This window comes from Ursus americanus, chromosome 37 (genome assembly GCF_024610735.1).
Source record: "Ursus americanus isolate L20-20 chromosome 37, mUrsAme1.1.p, whole genome shotgun sequence".
NCBI classification, from domain to species: domain Eukaryota; kingdom Metazoa; phylum Chordata; class Mammalia; order Carnivora; family Ursidae; genus Ursus; species Ursus americanus.
Genome location: NC_142163.1, coordinates 10,131,733 through 10,153,354, shown reverse-complemented (window position 1 = coordinate 10,153,354; position 21,622 = coordinate 10,131,733). Strand labels below are relative to the sequence as shown.

Sequence of the window (21,622 nt, the reverse complement as noted above, 5' to 3'; positions counted from 1 at the left end):
CTGTGTTCTGTGGGAGGGGCCTGCTCGCCGATACTCAGGCAACCCTCCTTGGGTAGAGTCTCCGTGTCCCCTGCTAGGGGGGATGGGATGGGCACGCTGTGAGCCGGTATTTCCAGGCTTTTGTTCTCTGGCGGCTTTCCCTGGCGGTCTGCTATACCTCTTCTGAGAGTCATAGCAGCAGAGGCTGATTTGTCACAGAACAGAGGGATTGCGGCCCGTTCTCCACTGATGTTCTGGCCACTTTAACTCTCTTACTGTTGGTGCTGCTCAACCCTGCAGCGTCCCTGGATGTGCGCCCCACACCCGGGGTCCCTGCCCTCCCTTCCAGGGCCGGCGCGTCTCTGTCCTTTGTGTTTCTAACGCCGCCAGCCGCCTGCGCGCACTCTGGGAGCTCCCGGTCTCAGTCTGGATCCCGTGAGCACACCGGGATTCCGGTGTTCCGTGAGATGCCTCTTGGACCGCGCTCTCGGCTCTCGGCTGACCGGTACCAGTCCGCTCTCTTGGGGGTGCCTTCCATAAGTCAGCCCGCTCCCCGTGCAGGCGGCTGCCGCTTCCCGGCGCCCGGAACCGGCGGCTCCCTCCCCTTTCCGTTTATCTTCCGTTATCTGTGCGCGGTTTCATGGCTCCCTGCTTAGTATCTTAATACTCAGCGCTGGAGATGTTCATTTGTAGAGATCCAGATGTATCTTCCTGCGTCTCAGGCTGATTCCGTGGTTATTTAGGCTGGTCTGGTACCTATCCAGCTCGATTCAGGAGACCTGCTGAAAAAGGGTCCTCTACTCCTCCGCCATCGTAACTCTTCTCCACGGAAGATATTCTTATTGCAGCATATCCCATCCAAAGCCACTGGTTAAGCTAAAGAAAATGTTAATGAGAATATAGAATCTCTAAGGGGGTAGATGAGAACGAATCTGGCAGAAATTAAAAATTCTATGAGCCAAATGCAGTCAAAGCTAGAGGCTCTGATCGCCAGGGTGAATGAGGTGAAGAACGTATCAGCGAATTGGAGGATGGGTCAGTATAAGAGAAAGCTAAAATAGAATCTGGACTCTAAAAATCCGCGCTCAGGAATGTAGGTTACGGGAGATGACTGAATCAATGAAACGTTCCAATGTCAGAATCATCGGCATCCCCGAGGGGGTGGAGAAAAACAGAGGTCTAGAAGAGATATTTGAACAAATTGTAGCTCAAAAGTTCCCTAATCTAGCAAGGGAAACAAGCATTCGTGTCCAAGAGGCAGAGAGGACCCCTCCCAAGCTCAACCATGACAGACCTACACCAGGTCACGTCATAGTGCAACTCGCAAATATGAGATCCAAGGATACAGTATTGAAAGCGGCCAGGGCAAAGAAATTTCTCACGTACCAAGGCAAAGGCATCAGAATTACGTCAGACCTGTCTACACAGACCTGGAATGAGAGAAAGGGTTGGGGGAGCATATTTAAAGCTCTTTCAGAGAAAAACATGCAGCCAATGCTCCTTTATCCAGCAAGGCTGTCATTCAGAATGGATGGAGAAATAGAGACCATCCAGAATCGCCGGTCATTGTTCAATTTCATAACCATGAAACCAGCCCTACAGGAGATATTAAGGGGGTTCCCTAAAGGTAAAAAGGCCCCAAGAGTGATACAGAACAGAAAGTCACAATCTATAGAAACAAAGTCTTTATTGGCAACATGGCATCATTAAAATCATATCTCTCAATAATCAGTCTCAATGTAAATGGCCTAAATTCTCCCATAAAGCCATAGGGTCGCAGATTGGATAAAAAGACATGATCCATCCATTTGCTGTATACAAGAGACTCATTTTGAACCTAAAGATACATTCAGACTGAAAATAAAGGGATGGAATACCATCTTTCACACCAGTGGACCTCAATAGAAAGCTAGCGTAGCAATTCTCACATCAGACAGATTGGATTTTAAAATAAAGACTACAGTTAGAGACACAGAAGGGCACTATATTATTCTTAAAGAATGTATCAAAACAGTCGATATGAAAATTATAAATATATATGCCCCCAACCAGTGAGCAGCAAGATACACAAGCCAACTCTTAACCACAATAAAGAGACATATAGATAAAATACGTTAATAGTAGGGGACCTCAACACTCCACTATCAGATTTTGACAGAGCACCCATGCAGGAAATCAACAAAGAAACAAGGGCTTTGAATGCCATACTTGACGAGTTGGACCTCATAGATATATATAGAACACTACACCCCAGAACCAAAGAATACTCATTCTATTCTAATGCCCATGGAACAGTCTCAAGAATAGACTATGTTCTGGGACACAAAACAGGTCTCATCTGATACTAAAAGACTGAAATTATCCCCTGCATATTCTCAGACCACAACGCTCTGAAATTGGAACTCAACCACAAGGAAAAATTTGGAAGAAACTCAAACACTTGGAGACTAAGAACCATCCTGCTCAATAATGATTGGATAAATCAGGAAATCAAAAATGAATTTAAATAATTTATGGAGACCAACAAGAATGAAAACACAATGGTCCAAAACGTATGGGATACTGCAAAGGCAGTCCTAAGGGGGAAATACATAGCCATCCAAGCCTCACTCAAAAGAATAGAAAAATCTAAAATGCAGTTTTTATATTCTCACCTCAAGAAGCTGGAACAGCAACAGAGGGACAGGCCTAATCCATTCACAATGAAGCAGTTGACCAAGATTAGAGCAGAAATCAATGAATTAGAAACCAGGAGTACAGTAGAGCAGATCAACAGAACTAGTAGCTGGTACTTTGAGAGAATCAACAAAATTGACAAACCGCTGGCAAGACTTATCCAAAAGAATAGAAAAGGACCCAGACTATTAAAATTATGAATGAAAAAGGAGAGGTCACGACCAACAACAATGAAATTGGAAGGTTCATTAGAAACTTTTATCAACAGCTATATGCTAATAAATTAAGCAATCTGGAAGAGATGGAGGCCTTCCTGGAAACCTATAAACTACCAAGACTGAAACAGGAAGAAATTGATTTTTTAAACAGGCCAATTAATTATGAAGAGATTGAGTCAGTGATAAACAACCTTCCAAATAACAAAACTCCAGGCCCGGATGGTTTTCCTTGGGAATTCTACCAAACATTCAAAGAAGAAATAATACCTATTCTCCTAAGGCTATTTCAAAAAATAGAAACTGAAGGAAAGCTACGAAACTCATTCTATGAGGCCAATATTACCTTGATCCCCAAACCAGGAAAAGACCCCATCAAAAAGGAGAATTATAGACCAATCTCCCTAATGAATATGGACGCCAAAATCCTCAACAATATCCTGGCTAATAGAATCCAACAGTACATTAAAAGGATTATACATCATGACCAAGTGGGATTCATCCCTTTGGATGCAAGCAAGGTTCAACATTCGCAAATCGATCAGCGTGATACATCATATCAACAAGAAAAGACTCAGGAACCATATGATCCTCTCAATTGAAGCAGAAAAAGCATTTGACAAAATACAGCATCCTTTCCTGATTAAAACCCTTCAGAGTGTAGGGATAGAGGATATATTCCTCAATCTCATAAAAACCATCTGTGAAAAGCCTACTGCAAATATAATTCTCAATGGGGCAAAGCTGGAAGCCTTTCCCTTAAGATCAGGTACAAGACAAGGATGCCCACTCTCTCCACTCTATTCACCATAGAACTAGAAGTCCTTGCAACAGCAATCAGACAACAAAAAGGGATAAAAGGTATCCAAATCGGCAAAGAAGAAGTCAAAATGTCTCTCTTTGCAGATGACGTGATACTCTATATGGAAAACCCAAAAGAATCCACGCTCAATCTATTAGACGTTATAGAGCAATTCAGTAACGTGGCGGGATACAAAATCAATGCTCAGAAATCAGTTACATTTCTATACGTGAAAAATGAGACTGAAGAAAGAGAAACTAGGGAATCCATCCCATTTACAATAGCACCAAAAACCATACGTTACCTTGGAATTAACTTAACCAGATACGTAAAGGAGCTATATTCTAGAAACTATAAATCACTCTTGAAAGACATTGAGGAAGACACAAAAAGATGGAAAGATATTCCATGCTCATGGATCAGAAGAATTAACATAGTTAAAATGTCCATGCTACCCAGAGCAAGCTACACTTTCAGTGCTATCCGGATCAAAATAGCGTTGACATTTCTCACAGAGCTGGAACAAACAATCCTAAAATTCATGGAAGCAGAAAAGACCCTGAATCACCAAGGGAATTTTCAAAAAGAAAACTAAAGCTTGGGGCATCACAATGCCTGACTTCAAGGTATACTACAAAGCTGTGATCACCAAGACAGCATGGCACTGGTGCAAAAACAGACACATAGATCAGTGGAAAGTAATAGAGAACCCAGAAATGGACCCTCAGCACTTTGGTCAACTAATCTTTGACAAAGCAGGAAAAAACATCCAATGGAAAAAAGACAGTTTCTTCAATAAATGGGGCTGGGAAAATTGGACAGCCATATACAAAAGAATGAAACTTGACTACTCTCACACCATACAGAAAGATTAAACTCTAAATGGATGAAAGACCTCAATATGAGACAGGAATCCATCAAAATCCTAGAGGAGAACATAGGCAGCAACCTCTTTGACATCAGCCACGGCAACTTTTTTCATGACACATCTCCAAAGGCAAGAGAAACAAAAGAAAAAATGAACTTGGGGGACTTCATCAAGATAAAAAGCTTCTGCACAGCCAAGGAAACAGTCAAAAAAAACTAAGAGGCAGCCCATGGAATGGAAGAGGATATTTGCAAATGACACTACAGATAAAAGACTGGTATCCAAGATCTATAAGGAACTTCTCAAACTCAACACCCAAAAACAAATAATCCAGTCAATAAATGGGCAGAAGATATGAACAGGTATTTCTCCAAAGATGATGTAGAAGTGGATAACAGATACATGAAAAAATATTCAACATCACTCGGCGTCAGGGAAATACAAATCAAAGCCGCAATGAGATACCACCTCACAGCAGTCAGAATGGCTAAAATTAACAAGACAGGAAATGGCAGATGTTGGTGAGGATTTGGAGAAAGGGAATCCCACTTACAATGTTGGTGGGAATGCAAGCTGGTGCAGCCACTCTTGAAAGCAGTATGGAGGTTCCTCAAGACATTAAAAATAAAGGTACTTACAACCCAGCCATTGCACTACTGGGTATTTACCCCAAAGTTACAGATGTAGTGAAGAGAAGGGCCATATGCACCCCAATGTTCATAGCAGCATTGTCCACAATAGCTAAATCATGGAAGGAACCGAGATGCCCTTCAACAGATGACTGGATTAAGAAGTTGTGGTCCATATATACAATGGAATATTACTCAGCTATCAAAAAGAACAATTTCTCAACATTTGCTGCAACATGGACGGCACTGGAGGAGATAATGCTAAGTGAAATAAGTCAAGCAGAGAAAGACAATTATCATATGATTTCTCTCATCTATGGAATATAAGAACTAGGAAGATCAGTAGGGGAAGAAAGGGATAAAGAAAGGGGGGGTAATCAGAAGGGGGAATGAAACATGAGAGACTATGGATTATGAGAAACAAACTGAGGGCCTCAGAGGGAGGGGGGTGGGGGAATGGATAGGCTGGTGATGGGTAGTAAGGAGGGTACGTATTGCATGGTGCACTGGGTGTTATACGCAACTAATGAATCATCAAACTTTCATCGGAATCCGGGGATGTACTGTATGGTGACTAACATAATATAATAAAAAATCATTATTAATAAAAAAAAAAAAGTGAAAAAAAAATTAAAAAATAAAAAAAATAAAAATAAAAAATAAAAAATTTAAATAATATTCACTCAAAAAAATAAATAATCATTAAAAAAAGAGAAGAAAAAATGGTGAGTTTCCCAATGACAGAGCATGTTCTAGAAGAAAAGATCTGGTAACAATTGGAAGCCTTTAGCAAGGAGCAACAACTAGTCCTGGAACAACTGAGTATCCATGTATAAAAGATCAATGATATTGAAACTCTCTCTCATATCATATACAAAAATTAACTTGAAATGAATCAAGGGCCTTTGGAGAGCTAAAATGAAAAATTTTAGAAGGAAGTATAGGCATAAATCTTCTTGACCTTTGATTATGCAATGGTTTTTCAGATATGGCTCACAAAGTACAAGCAAAAAGAAAAAATAGGTTTCTTCCACATCATCAAAATTAAAAACTTTTGTGCATTTGAAAGACATCATAAAGTGAAGCCAATCCACAGAATTGGGAGATCATATCTATTGTAAAGGACCTGCATCTAGAATATACAAAGAACTCATCCACTCAGTAATAAAAAGACAAGCCAATTAGACATGGATAAAGGATTGGGGACACCTAGGTGGCTCAGTCACTTAAGTGTCTGACTTCAGCTCAGGTCATAACCTCAGTGTGTTTGGATCAAGTTCCATGTGGGGCTCCCTGCTCAGAGGGGAGCCTGCTTCTCCCTCTCCCTCTGCTTCTGCTGATTGTCCTCTTTCTCTCAAATAAATAAATAAAATCTTAAAAAAAAAAAAAAAGAAAAGAAATGGACAAAGGATTTGAATAGACATTTTTCCAAAGAAGACATCCAGATGGCCAAAGACACATGAAAAGATGCTCCACATTACTGATAATCAGGGAAATATAAATCAAAACTACAATGAGAGACTACCCCAGAGCTACTAGAATACTGTAATTAAAAAGACAGATAATATAGTAAGTGTTGGTGAGGATGTACAGAAACTGGAACCCTCATATGCTGCGAGTGGAATGTAAAATGGGGCAGCTGCTTTGGAAGACAGTCTGGCAGTTTCTCAAAAAACAAAAGACTTACTATATGACCCAGCATTTCTACTCATAGATATATAGTCAAAAGAAATGAAAACATGCACATGCAAAAACTTGTACAAATATACAATGTTATAGCAACATTATTCATAATAGCCAAAGAAGTCAAACTCCTATATAATTGATGAATGGATAAATAAAATGTGCTACATATGTCCAACAGAATGAAGTAATATTCACCTATAAAATGGATTGAAGTACTAATACATGTTCAGCATGGATGACCCTAGGAATTATTATGCTAGTAAAAAAATCCAGTAAGAAAAGATTACTGTGATTTTGTGCACATGATATGTCCAGAATAGGTAAAGCTATATGGAAAATAGATTCATGGTTGCCTAGGACTAGAGGAATTGGGGGCGAGGGGGGGAGGGAGTGGGAGGTGACTGCTAAAGAAAACAGGGTTTCCTTTGAAGGTAAGGAAAATGTTCCAGAACTGAATGTGCTGATTCTGTGAATTTACTAAAAACCATTTATAGTATACAAATGGGTAAAATGTGGGGTAGGTGAATGATATCTCAATAAAGGCATTCCCTATTCCCCCATCCTCCGAAAACAAAACAGGAATGAGGAGCTTGTTTTACTCTGTGGGAACACTATACCTGTTGTATCAGTGTAATTATTACTAGAGCTCCTTTAGGTTACAACACCTTGATCTAGCAGCTGGGCCTAGTGTAAGTGCTCTGTATACTCCTCATTCTTCTGCTGAAATGTGTCAGTCTGTACTGGGAAAGGCACTGCCTTCTCACCACCCAGCTTCCTTAGGGTTAACTCTGTGCTGATACAGTGCACTTGAATGAATTGTGGGGCTCTCTTCCAAGTGTCCTACAACATTTGTCTGTGTTCAGCTGGATCAGGCTAGCGCTGGGGTCCAAGATACAAACAGAGAGTGGAATATCCAGGATTTAGTTCCCCGAGCGTCTCTACTGTGGGTCCTCCAGCTACTGGTGCTCTGAGTGCTGTGGCTGGCTATTGTGGAAAATCACTGGGATGATACTCTTGACATATTTTGTATTTCGATCTGGAAAGTATCCCAGCCCTGACTCTCCTCTTGATTGAAATGGGCAGGTAGTGCTGGAGTTGTGTTGTTTGTATAACTTGGACTGCATGTGCCATAACAGCCTAGCTGCAAATTTGCGCCCACCATGACCCAAGCTTGGCAAGGAGAACTTCTTACTATCTGCTGGAAGCAACAGTGGGAATCCCCATGCTCGTTTATTTTTTTTTTTCCGACTTTGTACAGTGGCCATATTTTATGCTAGCTTTATAACATATTTAATTACCTGTTGTATACAAGGTGTTTTTGATATTGTAAAACAACTGAATCACCTTTACATACAGAGTATCTTTGTGCAAAATTAAATTTCTGAATAAAAATAACAGAAGATGGAGATTTTTAGGCATTTAATGTATAATCAGTAACACTTAGATTGTACCCATTTTTAATTCTCCCAGTGTCAGGTAAGAATCTGTCTCTCAAATGTATAGGTCTTCATTAAGGCAGACCATTTCCATCACTACCTTGATATTGAACTAGAGACTTAATCTTGCCCAGATCCTATGTTTGTTTCAAATTGGCCGTGACTACAGAAACACCTGTCCCGTAGCTGCGCTTCACCTGTACCTGTTCGTTGTAGAAGGGCCTCACAGTCGGTCCGTGCTGCCCGGCTGCGGCTGCGCGGCGCCCCGGTGCCGGCTGAGCATGTGTGCTCACAGCTGCCGTCTCCCGCAGCCCTGCAGGTCCTCCCTGGCCGAGCTCATGGCCCGCACCTCCCTGGACCTGGAGCTGGATCTCCAGGCCTCCAGAACGCGGCAGAGGCAGCTGAACGAGGAGATCTGCACCCTGCGTGAACTGAGGCAGCGGTTAGAAGACGCGCAGCTCCGAGGTCAGACCGACCTCCCACACTGGGTGCTGCGGGACGAGCGATTCCGGAGCCTGCTGAAGGAAGCAGAGAGGCAGGTAAGAGGTCACGGGCTCTGCCTGGGGGGGCCTGCTTCGAGGGGCCTGCTGCGGAGTCCCTTTGGCGTCCTGGGCCTGCCTGGTCATGATGATGAAACTATACTTGAAACACTCCAAGTGCTCGTCTGAAGGAGCTGGGTTTCTCCCTCTGTGGGCCAGCAGCCAGTGTTCCGTGGCACCAAGAGCTGCCTCAGGTCCACGGCTGCTAGAAGGAAGGCTCCCCAGACCCTCCCGCTGGCTTCGGCACCCTCTGCTTTGTAGCGGAGTGTTCCGGGTCCGCCGTCTGCAAGGCATCACCCCAAGGACCCCGGTAGCTCCTTTGAAGAGTCCCTGTTGCAGGGCTGTGTGTGCATGGGGCAGGCCTTTCTCCCCTCTGGGGCCCCAGGGCTGGGAGTGGCTTTACTCACTCTTCCTTAGAACTAGAAGTAAAAATGTCTTATCCATCCCATGTTGCCGTTCCAGACAAGACAGACCAAACTTGACCTTCATCAAGAACAGGCAGCTGAGAAGATGCTGAAGAAGGCCTCCAGAGGGGTCTGCCGGCTGCGGGGGCAGAACCACAAGGAGCCCATCCAGGTGCAGACCTTCAGGTAGGCAAGGCCGCAGGCCCCACCTCCCTGCTTGCTTTGGACTGTCATACCTTTGTCATCGTAAGAAGTAAAGTAAGTAAGAAAAAAAGAATAGTAAGTTAAGAATAGAACAAGAATTTTCATTCCTATTAGCATTTGGTTTTTCTTCTGATCTTTTTGTATAAACTTTTTAAAAATACCATTTGTTATCACTTCTGTTTAATTTTGCAGTTAGCTTTTAAGAATGAAAATACTAGATGTTGCTACATGATCTGTTATCTTTCTCATGACTGTAGTTTCATGCAGTAAATATATTATCGACTTTAATAACATGCTACTTCTTTCCAAATGTTTGCTACTGTATGTAACTGATTTACATATGTACATATATGTGTCACCTTTGCATTTTTAAATCAACTTTTGATTGAATGTATCATACATACAGGAAAGTGTGTTTATTTTATGAATATAGTTTACTGAATTATCATAAAGTAAACGTTACAAGAATTAAAACATTAACAGCATTCCAAGATCCTGAACATATTCTGTTAACCACTATTAATCATCTTAGTAATATATATTAGCTTTGTGTGGTTTTGTTTTTTTATGTAAGTGGAATTAAAGTTATAGTTGTAGTCTTTTGTGATTGATTTTTGCCTTTACTTTTTTCTGGACTTTTAAATTTATGTGTGTATTATGAAATAACATAAGATATTGTATTAGTCTTCCTTCAAGTAAATTATTTTTATTTTTTTAATTTTACAATTTTTTATTATGTTATGTTCAAGTAATTTAGAAATCGTATATTGAAATGTAGTCAATTGTTAATAAAACAAACATTTACTGAGAATTTACTACATAGCAGGCATTGTTCTAGGTAGTGCAGATAAATACCTATACTAATCAGAGTATCATGACTTATAATACAGTTTTTAAAATTTGTATGTAAACATGTGTATTATGACCAAATAATGCTTGTTCTATAAGTAGGAAGAGTGATTATTAATATGAAAGCGTCGTGATAGCTTTCAGTGTGTTCATATTTTCTGTAATTTGTAATTCTCTTCAAACCCAGGGAGAAGATAGCATTTTTTACAAGACCAAGAGTTTACATACCTCCTCTGCCGGTCGATGATGTTTGATATGGTGCCTTGTACACGTGAAGTATTTATCTGCCTGTTTCATTTTCATGACGTTCTTTGACTAGCTAAATTTGTGTTTAAAATGTTTATGCAAAGGTATTAATAGCATTTTGTTTTTAAAATTATATAAATATGTATTTTATAAGTGACAGTCGCGGGGTTTAACTTTTCCTTGTGAAATTAACATCTCAAAACATGTTATTTTGTAAAAGATCAACTGTCGTTTTAAGAGTGTACAGTTTTTACGCTGTTTTGTTTGACTTAAAGGCTGGAAGAAAGAAACAAAGTGAGTTCAGGCAAATTCACTGTATTGTAATTTATTTATAGTACTTTTTTTTCCTCGAAGGAAAATACTGAGTCTAAGATGTATTTTAAGATTAAAGTGTTGTGCTTCAGTGTTCGTCATGCCGTAGAACGGAAGTTTGGGGCCGGTTTTGTTCCGGACACCGAAACCGCAGACCGTCCGCGCTGCCCTCGTCACTCGTGCGCGTGTCCGCTGTGTGCGCGGAGCACGTGTCGTGTGCGCGCCGCTGCCGCGTGCTCGTGCGCTGCCAAGCGCGGCGGCTCCGGGCCGGCCGGCGTCCGTGCGCGGTGCCGAGCTGCTCCGCTGCGGGCTGCGCGCGCACGGCCTCTGCTTGCGTTGTCCGGCGGTGCGCCGTCCTGTGCACCCCGCGCCTGGGGGGCAGGCCCCGGCCTTCCGCCTGCCTGGCCGGGATGCTGTCCGCACTGCCTGCCCTCAGCCGACCACACGCAGCCCCCCGAGGCGGCTGCACCCGACCTTGACCAACGAGGCGGCGTGGAACTCCGGCACGACGACTGTCATGAAGGGAAGTGACGAGCACGAGGCGCGCGAGTTTGCAGAGAATCCGTGAGTGCACGGATGGACACGGCGGTGAGGACGCAGGCGGGACGGCCTCGGAAGGCGCTTGTTTGCGGAAGGAAGCAAGCGTGCGTGGGTAACGACCGGTACCCAGTGAGTCACTTACAGGAGAGTATTTGATTTAAATCGGAATCCCCCCTCCCCCTATACTGGAGTCTACCCAGTATTTTTTAAGAAATCTTAGAAGTAGTTCATGAGGACAAAAAATTTTTATGTAATAAAAATATACCAATATTCCTTTAAAATGTCAAATGATCTATTTTGTCGATTGCATATTTATTATATATGAAATACACTCTCCTTTGTGAGGCTCTGCATGACTAAACAAGCTGGAGTCATACAAAATGTAGAAGAAAATACAACTCATCGTGTATACTTTTCTTCCTTCTCTTTTCCCTTGGAAATGTCTCTTCTAATCCCTGCACATCTCTTTCATTGGTCTAGAATCTCTGTATAACCTACCTTCCTTTTAAATTGCATTAAAAATAAATTTTGTGAAAGCATTTCATTAATAATTGAGTTATCATAACAATGTAGTTTGCAGTAATACTATGACCAAAGGTTCATCCTTTTAACAGTTGAATCTATTGCTATCTCTTTGTATGTCTGCTCTTCTCCCCCCACCCCCTTCTTTGAGGTCAGTTTCTTTGTACATGTACTCATAATGTATGTACACACTCAAAAAGCAATTTTATCACAACTAGAAGCTAAGCAGACAACATGATTAATTAGTTGAAGATGGTAACACGCTCTCTAACTCCCCACAACTGCTAAAACTTTAAAATGTAACAAAAAACTTTGCTATTGGTTGCTAGAGCATGAAGTTGCCAAATTATGTCTTAGGTGCATGGCCCTTAATGCAGAGAGACTAATTGGGATGCATTGTCTATCAGCTCCTTTTTAGCATCTGTACCAATATAAAAATCCTCAAAACAACCGTTCCTCAGTAAATTTCACTGCTTACAAAATCCCTCCCTATCCATCCCAGATTCCCACAGAGTTTTATTTGAAAGTGTTTTTGTTTTGTAGACTTCAGGCTCTTTTGTTGTTGTTGTCTTTAACCCCACCTTTACCAAACATAAATAAAGGCCCACTTCAGTGGCAGTTCAGTGACCTCTCAGATTTACCACCCCTGTTTTATTTCACCCTACTATAACCTACGTATGATTGCTTTTGTAGCCAAATGGCATCATACTAAGGAAGTAAACTTAAGACAAGTGAAGATAACTTTTATGTTACCCATGAAGGGTCCCCACCTTGAGTGTTCATTATCCATGCTGGAAAAGAGAGGTAGTTGTTGTTAAGAAGCTTTGATAGATAGGAGCTCATCATCTTGCAGCTTCTGAACAGTTAAAACTACCAAGAGTTTATCTTACACTGTCAGAAAAGTAAAGTCCTATTTCTTTATGTTTATTTTTTATATGCCCTTAAGTTTAATGATGCCGTCATAAGGTGGCATAAAATATCTTCAGTTATGATTTAAAACCAGTCATTCATATATTTTTACGTAAATTAATTTTATGCATAAAACAAGTATTCGCTGAGTACCTTCTACATACGAGGCAGTATTCTAAACACTATAAAACACAAATTGCTGCCCTCATGGAAGTGTCATAAATTATATGACTTATAATGTGCTCATATGCTGTGCTTTCTGAAGTAAAAGTGCCTTATTAGCAGTTCTACTCAAGGTGAGCGGACGTGAAATTGCTAATGTTTATATCCCTTTTCAAGAAACTGTCACAGTTCTACCCCGAGCTTCTCCAAAAATAATACTTCATGTAGAAGAAAATTTGTTTTTTACTTCACCTGATCACTGCATTGTGAAACTTTGGTTAAATAAATATGCTTAAAAAAAACAGAGCTAGAAAGCAGGCATCTACAGCTGCCTCTGTCTTAAATATCTCTGTGTTGTAGGAATAAGTTATCATCAGTATTTCTGTTTTTGTCACCATTTTCTCTGTGTCATTTGTATTGCTTGAAATTCTTAAAATTAAACACTATAGTTCTAAGAACAGAGTGGAAATATGTTTATTATTTTTTTTAAGTTATGGAGACTAATGTCTAAAAATACAGTACCAAAATCAATCCCTGTGGTCCTCTAAACCAATATCAACATGAATCAATCATAGCCAACCTTCTTTCACCTGCACTTCCATCCATTTCTCATATTTGAAGCAGTCCCTACATGATATTTCATCTGTAAATATTTCTGCTTTCCATCCTGTGGTTATCTAGGGCTTTCTAAGGTTGCCATCATTAACAGAAACTTAAAGAAACTTCACGACAAACTTTTGAAAAGCAAAAGATACTGGTTTCATTTTTTTTCTTGAAGTATTTCAGAAGTCAGCAGCAGGGTGCCTGCGTGACTCAGTTACTTAAGCGTCTGTCTTCACCTCAGGTCATGATCTCAGGGTCCTGGGATTGACACCCACATCGGTTTCCCTGCTCAGCGAGGAGCCTGCTTCTCCCTCTGCCTCTGTCCTCCCCCTGCTCATGCTCTTTCCCTCCTTCTCTCCCTCCCTCTCTCTCACAAAAATAAATAAAATCTTTAAAAAAAAGTCATCATTAATAAAAGGTATGTGTTAGAACAAAAGATGCTTCTATAGTTCTTATTGGAATTCTGTGTCAGGAAGAACCTTGAACAAGCACCAATATATTTCTTAATATAAATAGAAATGTCATAAAGTCCTTTGGCAACTTTTTAACTGAGTTATTTTAATTGTCATTGAATTGTATGAGTTCTTTATATATACGGTGTATTAGACACTGGGTATGTGATTGCAAATATTTTCTCCCCTTTTATGCACTCTTTTTTATTTCTCTTAATTGTATTCTTTATTGCACAAAAGTTTCAATTTTCTTTGAGTCCAATTTATCTTTTTTGTGTGTGTATGTGGTTCTTGCTTTTGCTATGAAGAGACCATTTGCAAACCCAAAGTCATGAAGATTTATACCCTTTTCTTCCATGAGTGTTGTGGTTTAGTTTATTGGTAATCCATTTTGAGGTAGTTTTTGCATATAATGTGTAATAGGAATCTAACTTTATCCTTATGCATATAGATATCCAGTTGTCCATCCACCATTTCTTGAAGAGGTTATTCATATTTTTCCAAATGGCATCCTTGTTGAAAATCAATTAACATAGTTGAATGGGTTTAGTTCTAGGCTCTCTATTCCATACTTACCTTTATGACATAAGCACACTATTTTGATAACTGTAGCTTTGTAGTAAATTTTGAAATTGGGAAATATGAAAGTTCCAGTGTTGTTCTTATTTTCCTCATTTTGGGGACTTCAGGAACCCTTGCTTTTAGGAAGCTGGCTCAGTTCAGGCTGCTGTAACAAAACACCACAGACTGGGTGGCTTAAACAGAAATTTATTTTTTCACAGTTCTGGAGACCAGTGTAATAGAATTTGGATGAGGGCTCTTTCTTTCTGTAGCTGCCTGCTTTCTAGCTGTGTGCCACGTGGCCTTTCCTGGTGAAATAAGTATGTGTTGTGTTTTCCTCTATCTCTTATCATCTAACATTAGATGTATTATTCACTTTTAACATAATGTTTAAGTACTATTAATTTTACATCATATTTATTTAAGTTAATGGGATTTCAAGAAGAGTAAATACCACTCAAGACTTTACTTTCTTTTCAGGGGAAGGCATTAGTGTTTTTCCAGTTGCACATTGGGTAGTTAGTTAGAATTACACCCTCATTATTGTTTTTTTTTTTTTTTTGGAAATTTAGTATGGTTTAAGAAGAGTCTTATGGATGTCATGTTCAATGTGTATTTGTGGTGGTTAATTTTGTATGTCAGCTTGACTGGGACACAGGGTGCCCAGACATTTGGGCAAACAATGTTCTGAATGTGTCTATTGGTATTTCTGAATAAGATTGACATCTGACTTGGACACTAAGTGATAGCCCTCCCCCATGTGGTGGGCTTCCAATTGTTGAAGGCTAAATGAAAGAAAAAGTCTCATCCTTCTGCAAATCTGGGAACTCCTCTTGCTTGATCACTTGACCTGGAACTTTGGTCTCTTCCACCCTTCCAACTACAATCGAAATATTGGCTTTCTTGGATCTCAAGCTGGCCAGCTTTTGGACTAAGACACCAACTGTTTCTCCTGGACCTCTAGCTTGATGGCTGCAGATTTTGAGACTGTTCAGCCTACACAATCACATGATCTAATACCAAATAATAAATAATAATAAATACAGATGTTATTGATTCTATTTCTTCAGAGAATCGTAACTAATCCACTTTCACATCACATTACTCCTGATGAAGGGTTAGGTTGACTACTATAAACCTTTGGCTCTTCTAGAATTAAAGTTGAATGATACAATATGACGTAATTACTAATTTCCTTAATTCCTCATCACACATATACATAATAGTTTCCTATTTTAGTGTTTAAGGTAAATGCCACCAGGAATGTGTAGTAATATTGCTGAATTTTAAAGTTCTTAAGGAGTATTTTTTATGTGTGATTAAGCTGCCATTTGTACATATGTGTTTTATATCTTTTGAATATTAAACACCAAATATATGATTTGCAAATATTTTTTCTCATTCCTTGGGTTCTCTTTTTACTCATATAGGTGGCCTTTGATGCATGAAAGGTTTTTTTATTTAGACAAAGTTCATTTTATGTATTTTTCTTTTGTTGCTTATGCTTTTGATAGTTTTCTACTAAGAAATCATGGGAAATCAAGGTCATGAAGATTTTACTGCTTCTATGGATTTTGTGGTTTTACCTTTATATTTAGGTCTTTTGTCCCTTTAAAGTTAATTTTTGTTTGTGATGTAAAGTAGGGGGTTCAGCTTCATTCAGGTGAACGGATACGTTTAGGATTATGCCTTCCTATTTGTTCAAGTCAAATTTCATGTCTTTCTAGAATGTTTTGCAGATTCATAAGAGCTTTGGATATTTCTTTGTAGATTTATTCCTGTTTTATTTTCTACCTTTATACACATATGTGTATATTTATATATGTAATATGTATTACATTTGTACATGTAAGCTAGAAAACAAAGATATACATAAACACCATATACCTGCAAAGCTATTTTACCATTTCCTGACTTCAGTGAAAATGCTAGGGTTTCACATTAAGCCAGGTGTTGGATTTAGGAGTGAATTACAAATAGATTCATGATGTTCAGGAAACAATCCATCAATTTCTATTTTATTAAGTGTTATAAAATTAAAAGGAGTTCTTTTCTACTATATTTCTTGTGTGGAAATTGATCTTTTTATACTTGTGTCTTAAGGTTTTTTTGGTAGTTCATTTGTTTTAAAACTATTTCATCTGTGTCTTAAAATTTATTTGTATAGAGTCACACAGGTTAACATCTTTTATAATTTCATTTTCATGATTATTTTCTCCTTTTTAATTTAACTGTGTACATTTACTTTTCTCCCTTTCCTTTTTCTTCATTAAACTAGGTATTATATATTCAATTAGTGTTCTTATTAAAGATAATCAGCATTTGGTTTTAACTGTACTCTATTTTATAGTTTGTGAAATACTGTTTTTTTCTGTTTTCTTCTGGTTTACATAGATGTCCTTTTTTCCTTTAAATATTCTTTTTTATTTTTATTTTTTAATGATTTTTTATTATATTGTGTTAGTCACCATATAGTACATCCCCAGATTCCGATGTAAAGTTCGATGCTTCATTAGTTGCGTATAACACCCAGTGCACCATGCAATATGTGCCCTCCTTACTACCCATCACCAGTCTATCCCAATCCACCACCCCCCACCCCTCTGAGCCCCTCAGTTTGTTTCTCATAGTCCATAGTCTCTCGTGCTACATTCCCCCTTCTGATTACCCCCCCTTTCTTTATCCCTTTCTTCCCCTACTGATCATCCTAGTTCTTATGATCCATAGATGAGAGAAATCATATGATAATTGTCTTTCTCTGCTTGACTTATTTCACTTAGCATTATCTCCTCCAGTGCTGTCCACGTTGCAGCAAATGTTGAGAACTCGTTTGTTCTGATAGCTGAGTAATATTCCATTTTATACATGGACCACAGCTTCTTAATCCAGTCATCTGTTGAAGGGCAATTCGGCTCCTTCCACGATTTAGCTATTGTGGACATTGCTGCTATGAACATTGCGGTGCATATGGCCCTTCTCTTCACTACGTCTGTATCTTTGGGGTAAATACCCAGTAGTGCAATGGCTGGATCATAGGGTAGCTCAATTTTTAACTTTTTAAGGGACCTCCACGCTGTTTTCCAGAGTGGCTGTACCAACTTGCATTCCCACCAACAAGTAGGAGGGATCCCCTTTCTCCACATCCTCTCCAACATTTGTTGTTTCTTGCCTTGTCTATTTGTGCCATTCTAACTGGCGTAAGGTGGTATCTCAGTGTGGTTTTGATTTGAATTTCTCTGATGGCTAATGATTTTGAACATTTTTTCATGTGTCTATTAGCCATTTGTATCTCTTCATTGGAAACGTGTCTGTTCATATCTTGTGCCCATTTTATGATTTGTTTATTTGTTTCTTGCGTATTGAGTTTGAGAAGTTCTTTGTAGATCTTGGATACCAGTCCTTTATCTGTAGTGTCCTTTACAAATATATTCTCCCATTCCGTGGGCTGCCTCTTAGTTTTTTTGACTATTTCCTTGGCTGTGCAGAAGCTTTTTATCTTGATGAAATCCCACAAGTTCATTTTATCTTTTGTTTCTCTTGCCTTTGGAGATGTGTCATGAAAAATGTTGATGTGGCCGATGTCGAAGAGGTTGCTGCCTATGTTCTCCTCTAGGATTTTGATGGATTCCTGTCTCACATCGAGGTCTTTCATCCATTTGGAGTTTATCTTTGTGTATGGTGTGAGAGAGTGGTCAAGTTTCATCTTTTGCATGTAGCTGTCCAATTTTCCCAGGACCATTTATTGAAGAGACTGTCTTTTTTCCACCGGATGTTTTTTCCTGCTTTATCAAAGAGTAGTTGCCCAAAGAGCTGAGGGTCCATTTCTGGGCTCTCTATTCTGTTCCATTGGTCTATGTGTCTGCTTTTGTGCCAGTACCATGCTGTCTTTGTGATCACAGCTTTGTAGTACAGCTTGAAATCCAGTATTGTGATGCCTCCAGTGTTTTTTTTTTTTTTTTTTTTCTTCCTTTTCAACAGTTCCTTGGCAATTCGGGGCCTTTTCTGGTTCCATACAAATTTAAGGACTATCTGTTCTGGTTATTTGAAAACTGTCCTCGGTATTTTGATCGGGATAGCATTGAAAGTGTAGATTGCTCTGTGTAGCATGGACATTTTAACTATGTTAATTCTCCCGATCCATGAGCATGGAATATCTTTCCATCTTTTTATGTCTTCCTCAATGTCTTTCAAGAGTGATTTATAGTTTCTAGAATATAGGTCTTTACGTCTCTGGTTATGTTAATTCCAAGGTAACGTATGGTTTTTGGTGCTATTGTAAATGGGATGGATTCCCTAATTTCTCTTTCTTCAGTCTCGTTATTCGTGTACAGAAATGCAACTGATTTCTGAGCATTGATTTTGTATCCCGCTACCTTACTGAATTGCTCTATAACTTCTAATAGTTTGGGAGTGGATTCTTTTGGGTTTCCATACAGAGTATCATGGCATCTGCGAAGAGAGACATTATGACTTCTTCTTTGCCGATTTGAATACCTTTGATCCCTTTTTGTTGTCTGATTGCTGTTGCAAGGACTTCTAGTACTATGTTGAATAATAGTGGTGAGAGTGGGCATCCTTGTCGAGTTCCTGATCTTAAGGGAAAGGCTTCCAACTTTTCCCCATTGAGAATAATATTTGCAGTAGGCTTTTCAGAGATGGCTTTTATGAGATTGAGAAATGTACCCTCTATTCCTACATTCTGAAGGGTTTTAATCAGGAAAGGATGCTGTATTTAGTCAAATGCTTTTTCTTCATCGATTGAGAGGATCTTATGGGTCCTGAGTATTTTCTTGTTGATATGATGTATCACGCTGATTGATTTGTGAATATTGAACCACGCTTGCATCCCAGGTATGAATCCCACTTGATCGTGATGGATAATCCTTTTAATGTACTGTTGGATTCTATTAGCCAGGATGGTGTTGAGAATTTTGCGTCCATATTCATTAGGGAAATCGGTCTGTAGTTCTCCTTTTTGATGGGGTCTTTGCCTGGTTTGGGGATCAAGGTAATATTGGCCTCATAGATTGAGTTTGGTAGCTTTCCTTCTTTTCTATTTTTTGAAATAGCTTTAGGAGAATAGGTATTATTTCTTCTTTGAATGTTTGGTAGAATTCCCCGGGAAGCCAGCCAGTCCTGGAGTTTTGGTTTTTGGAAGGTTTTTTATCACTGTTTCAATATCATCATAATTAATTGCCCTGTTTAAGAAATCAATTTCTTCCTGTTTCCTTCTTGGTAGTTTATAGGTTTCCAGGAAGGATTCCATCTCTTCCAGATTGCTTAGTTTATTGGCATATAGCTGTGGATAAAAATTTCTAATAGTCCTTCCAATTTCAATGGTGTTGGTCATGACCTCACCTTTTTCATTCATAATTTTAATAATTTGGGTCCTTTCTCTTTTCTTTTGGATAAGTCTTGGTAGTGGTCTGTCAATTTTATTGATTCTCTCAAAGAACCAGCTTCTAGTCCTGTTGATCTGCTCTACGGTACTTCTGGTTTCTGATTGATTGATTTCAGCTCTAATTTTGGTCAACTGCTTCCTCGTGCGTGGATTAGGCCTGTCCCTCTGTTGCTGTTCCAGCTTCTTGAGGTGAGAATATAAAAACTGCATTTTAGATTTTTCTATTCTTTTGAGTGAGGCTTGAATGGCTATGTATTTCCCCCTTAGGACTGCCTTTGCAGTATCCCATAGGTTTTGGACTGTTGTATTTTCATGCTCATTGGTCTCCATAAATTGTTTAATTTGATTTTTGATTTCCTGGTTTATCGAGTCAATCCTGAGCAGGATGGTTCTTAGTCTCCAAGTGTTTGAGTTTCTTCCAAATTTTTCCTTGTGGTTGAGTTCCAATTTCAAAGTGTTGTGGTCTGAGAAAATGCAGGGGATAATTTCAATCTTTTGGTATCGGTTGAGACCTGTTTTGTGTCCCAGAACATGGTCTATTCTTGAGAATTCCATGGGCATTAGAATAGAATGAGTATTCTTTGGTTCTGGGGTGTAGTGTTCTATATATATCTAAGAGGTCCAACTCGTTGAGTATGGCATTCAAAGCCTTTGATTCTTTGCTTAGTTTTTGCCACGGTGTTCTGTCTATTTCTGAGAGTGGAGTGTTGAGGTCCCCTACTATTAGTGTATTTTTATCTATATGTCTCTTTATTCTGGTTAAGAGTTGGCTTGTGTATCTTGCTGCTCCCCTGTTGGGGGCATATATATTTATAATTGTCATATCCACTTGTTGAATACTTCCTTTAAGAATAATATAGTGCCCTTCTGCGTCTCTAACTATAGTCTGTAGTTTAAAATCCAATCTATCTGATATGAGAATTTCTACCCCAGCTTTCTTTTGAGGTCCATTTGCGTGAAAGATGGTACTCCATCCCCTTACTCTCAGTCTGAACGCATCTTTGGGTTCGAAATGAGTCTCTTGTAGACAGCAAATGGATGGGTCATTTCTTTTTATCCAATCTGCAACCCTGTGGTACTTTATGGGAGCATTTAAGCCATTCACATTGAGACTGAATATTGAGAGATATGGTTTTAATGATGCCATGTTGCCAGTAAAGTCTTTGTTTGTATTGGCTGTGATTTTCTGTTCTGTATCACTCTTGGGGTTTTTTACTTCTATAGAAGCCCCCGTAATATCTCCTGTAGCGCTGGTTTCATGGTTACGAAATTGGTTAATGACTGGCGATTCTGAAATGTCTTTATTTCTCCATCAATTCTGAATGACGGCCTTGCTGGATAAAGGATCCTTGGCTGCATGTTTTTCTCTGAAAGAACTTTCAAAATGCTCCCCCAACCCTTTCTCTCATTCCAGGTCTGTGTAGACAGGTCTGACGTAATTCTGATACCTTTGCCTTGGTACGTGAGAAATTTCTTTGCCCTGGCCGCTTTCAATACTGTATCCTTGGATCTAATATTTGCGAATTGCACTATGACGTGACGTGGTGTAGGCTTGTCGTGGTTGAGCTTGGGAGGTGTCCTCTCTGCCTCTTGGACACAAATGTTTGTTTCCCTCACTAGATTAGGG

General features: G+C 39.5%; 1 protein-coding gene across 3 annotated transcripts in view; it reads left to right on the top strand.

The window, feature by feature from the left end:
- LOC123780130 (protein WWC3-like) overlaps nt 1-13,436 on the top strand; it is a 183,046-nt gene extending 169,610 nt beyond the window's left edge. For all 3 annotated transcript variants that reach the window (XM_087859330.1, XM_087859331.1, XM_087859329.1), the window contains 3 exons: nt 8,603-8,830; nt 9,293-9,420; nt 10,475-13,436. In XM_087859330.1, the coding sequence (XP_087715456.1) occupies nt 8,603-8,830; nt 9,293-9,420; nt 10,475-10,541 (423 nt within the window). In that variant the 3' untranslated portion in view covers nt 10,542-13,436. The remainder of the gene's footprint in view (nt 1-8,602; nt 8,831-9,292; nt 9,421-10,474) is intronic.
- The last annotated feature ends 8,186 nt before the right edge of the window (nt 13,437-21,622 follow it).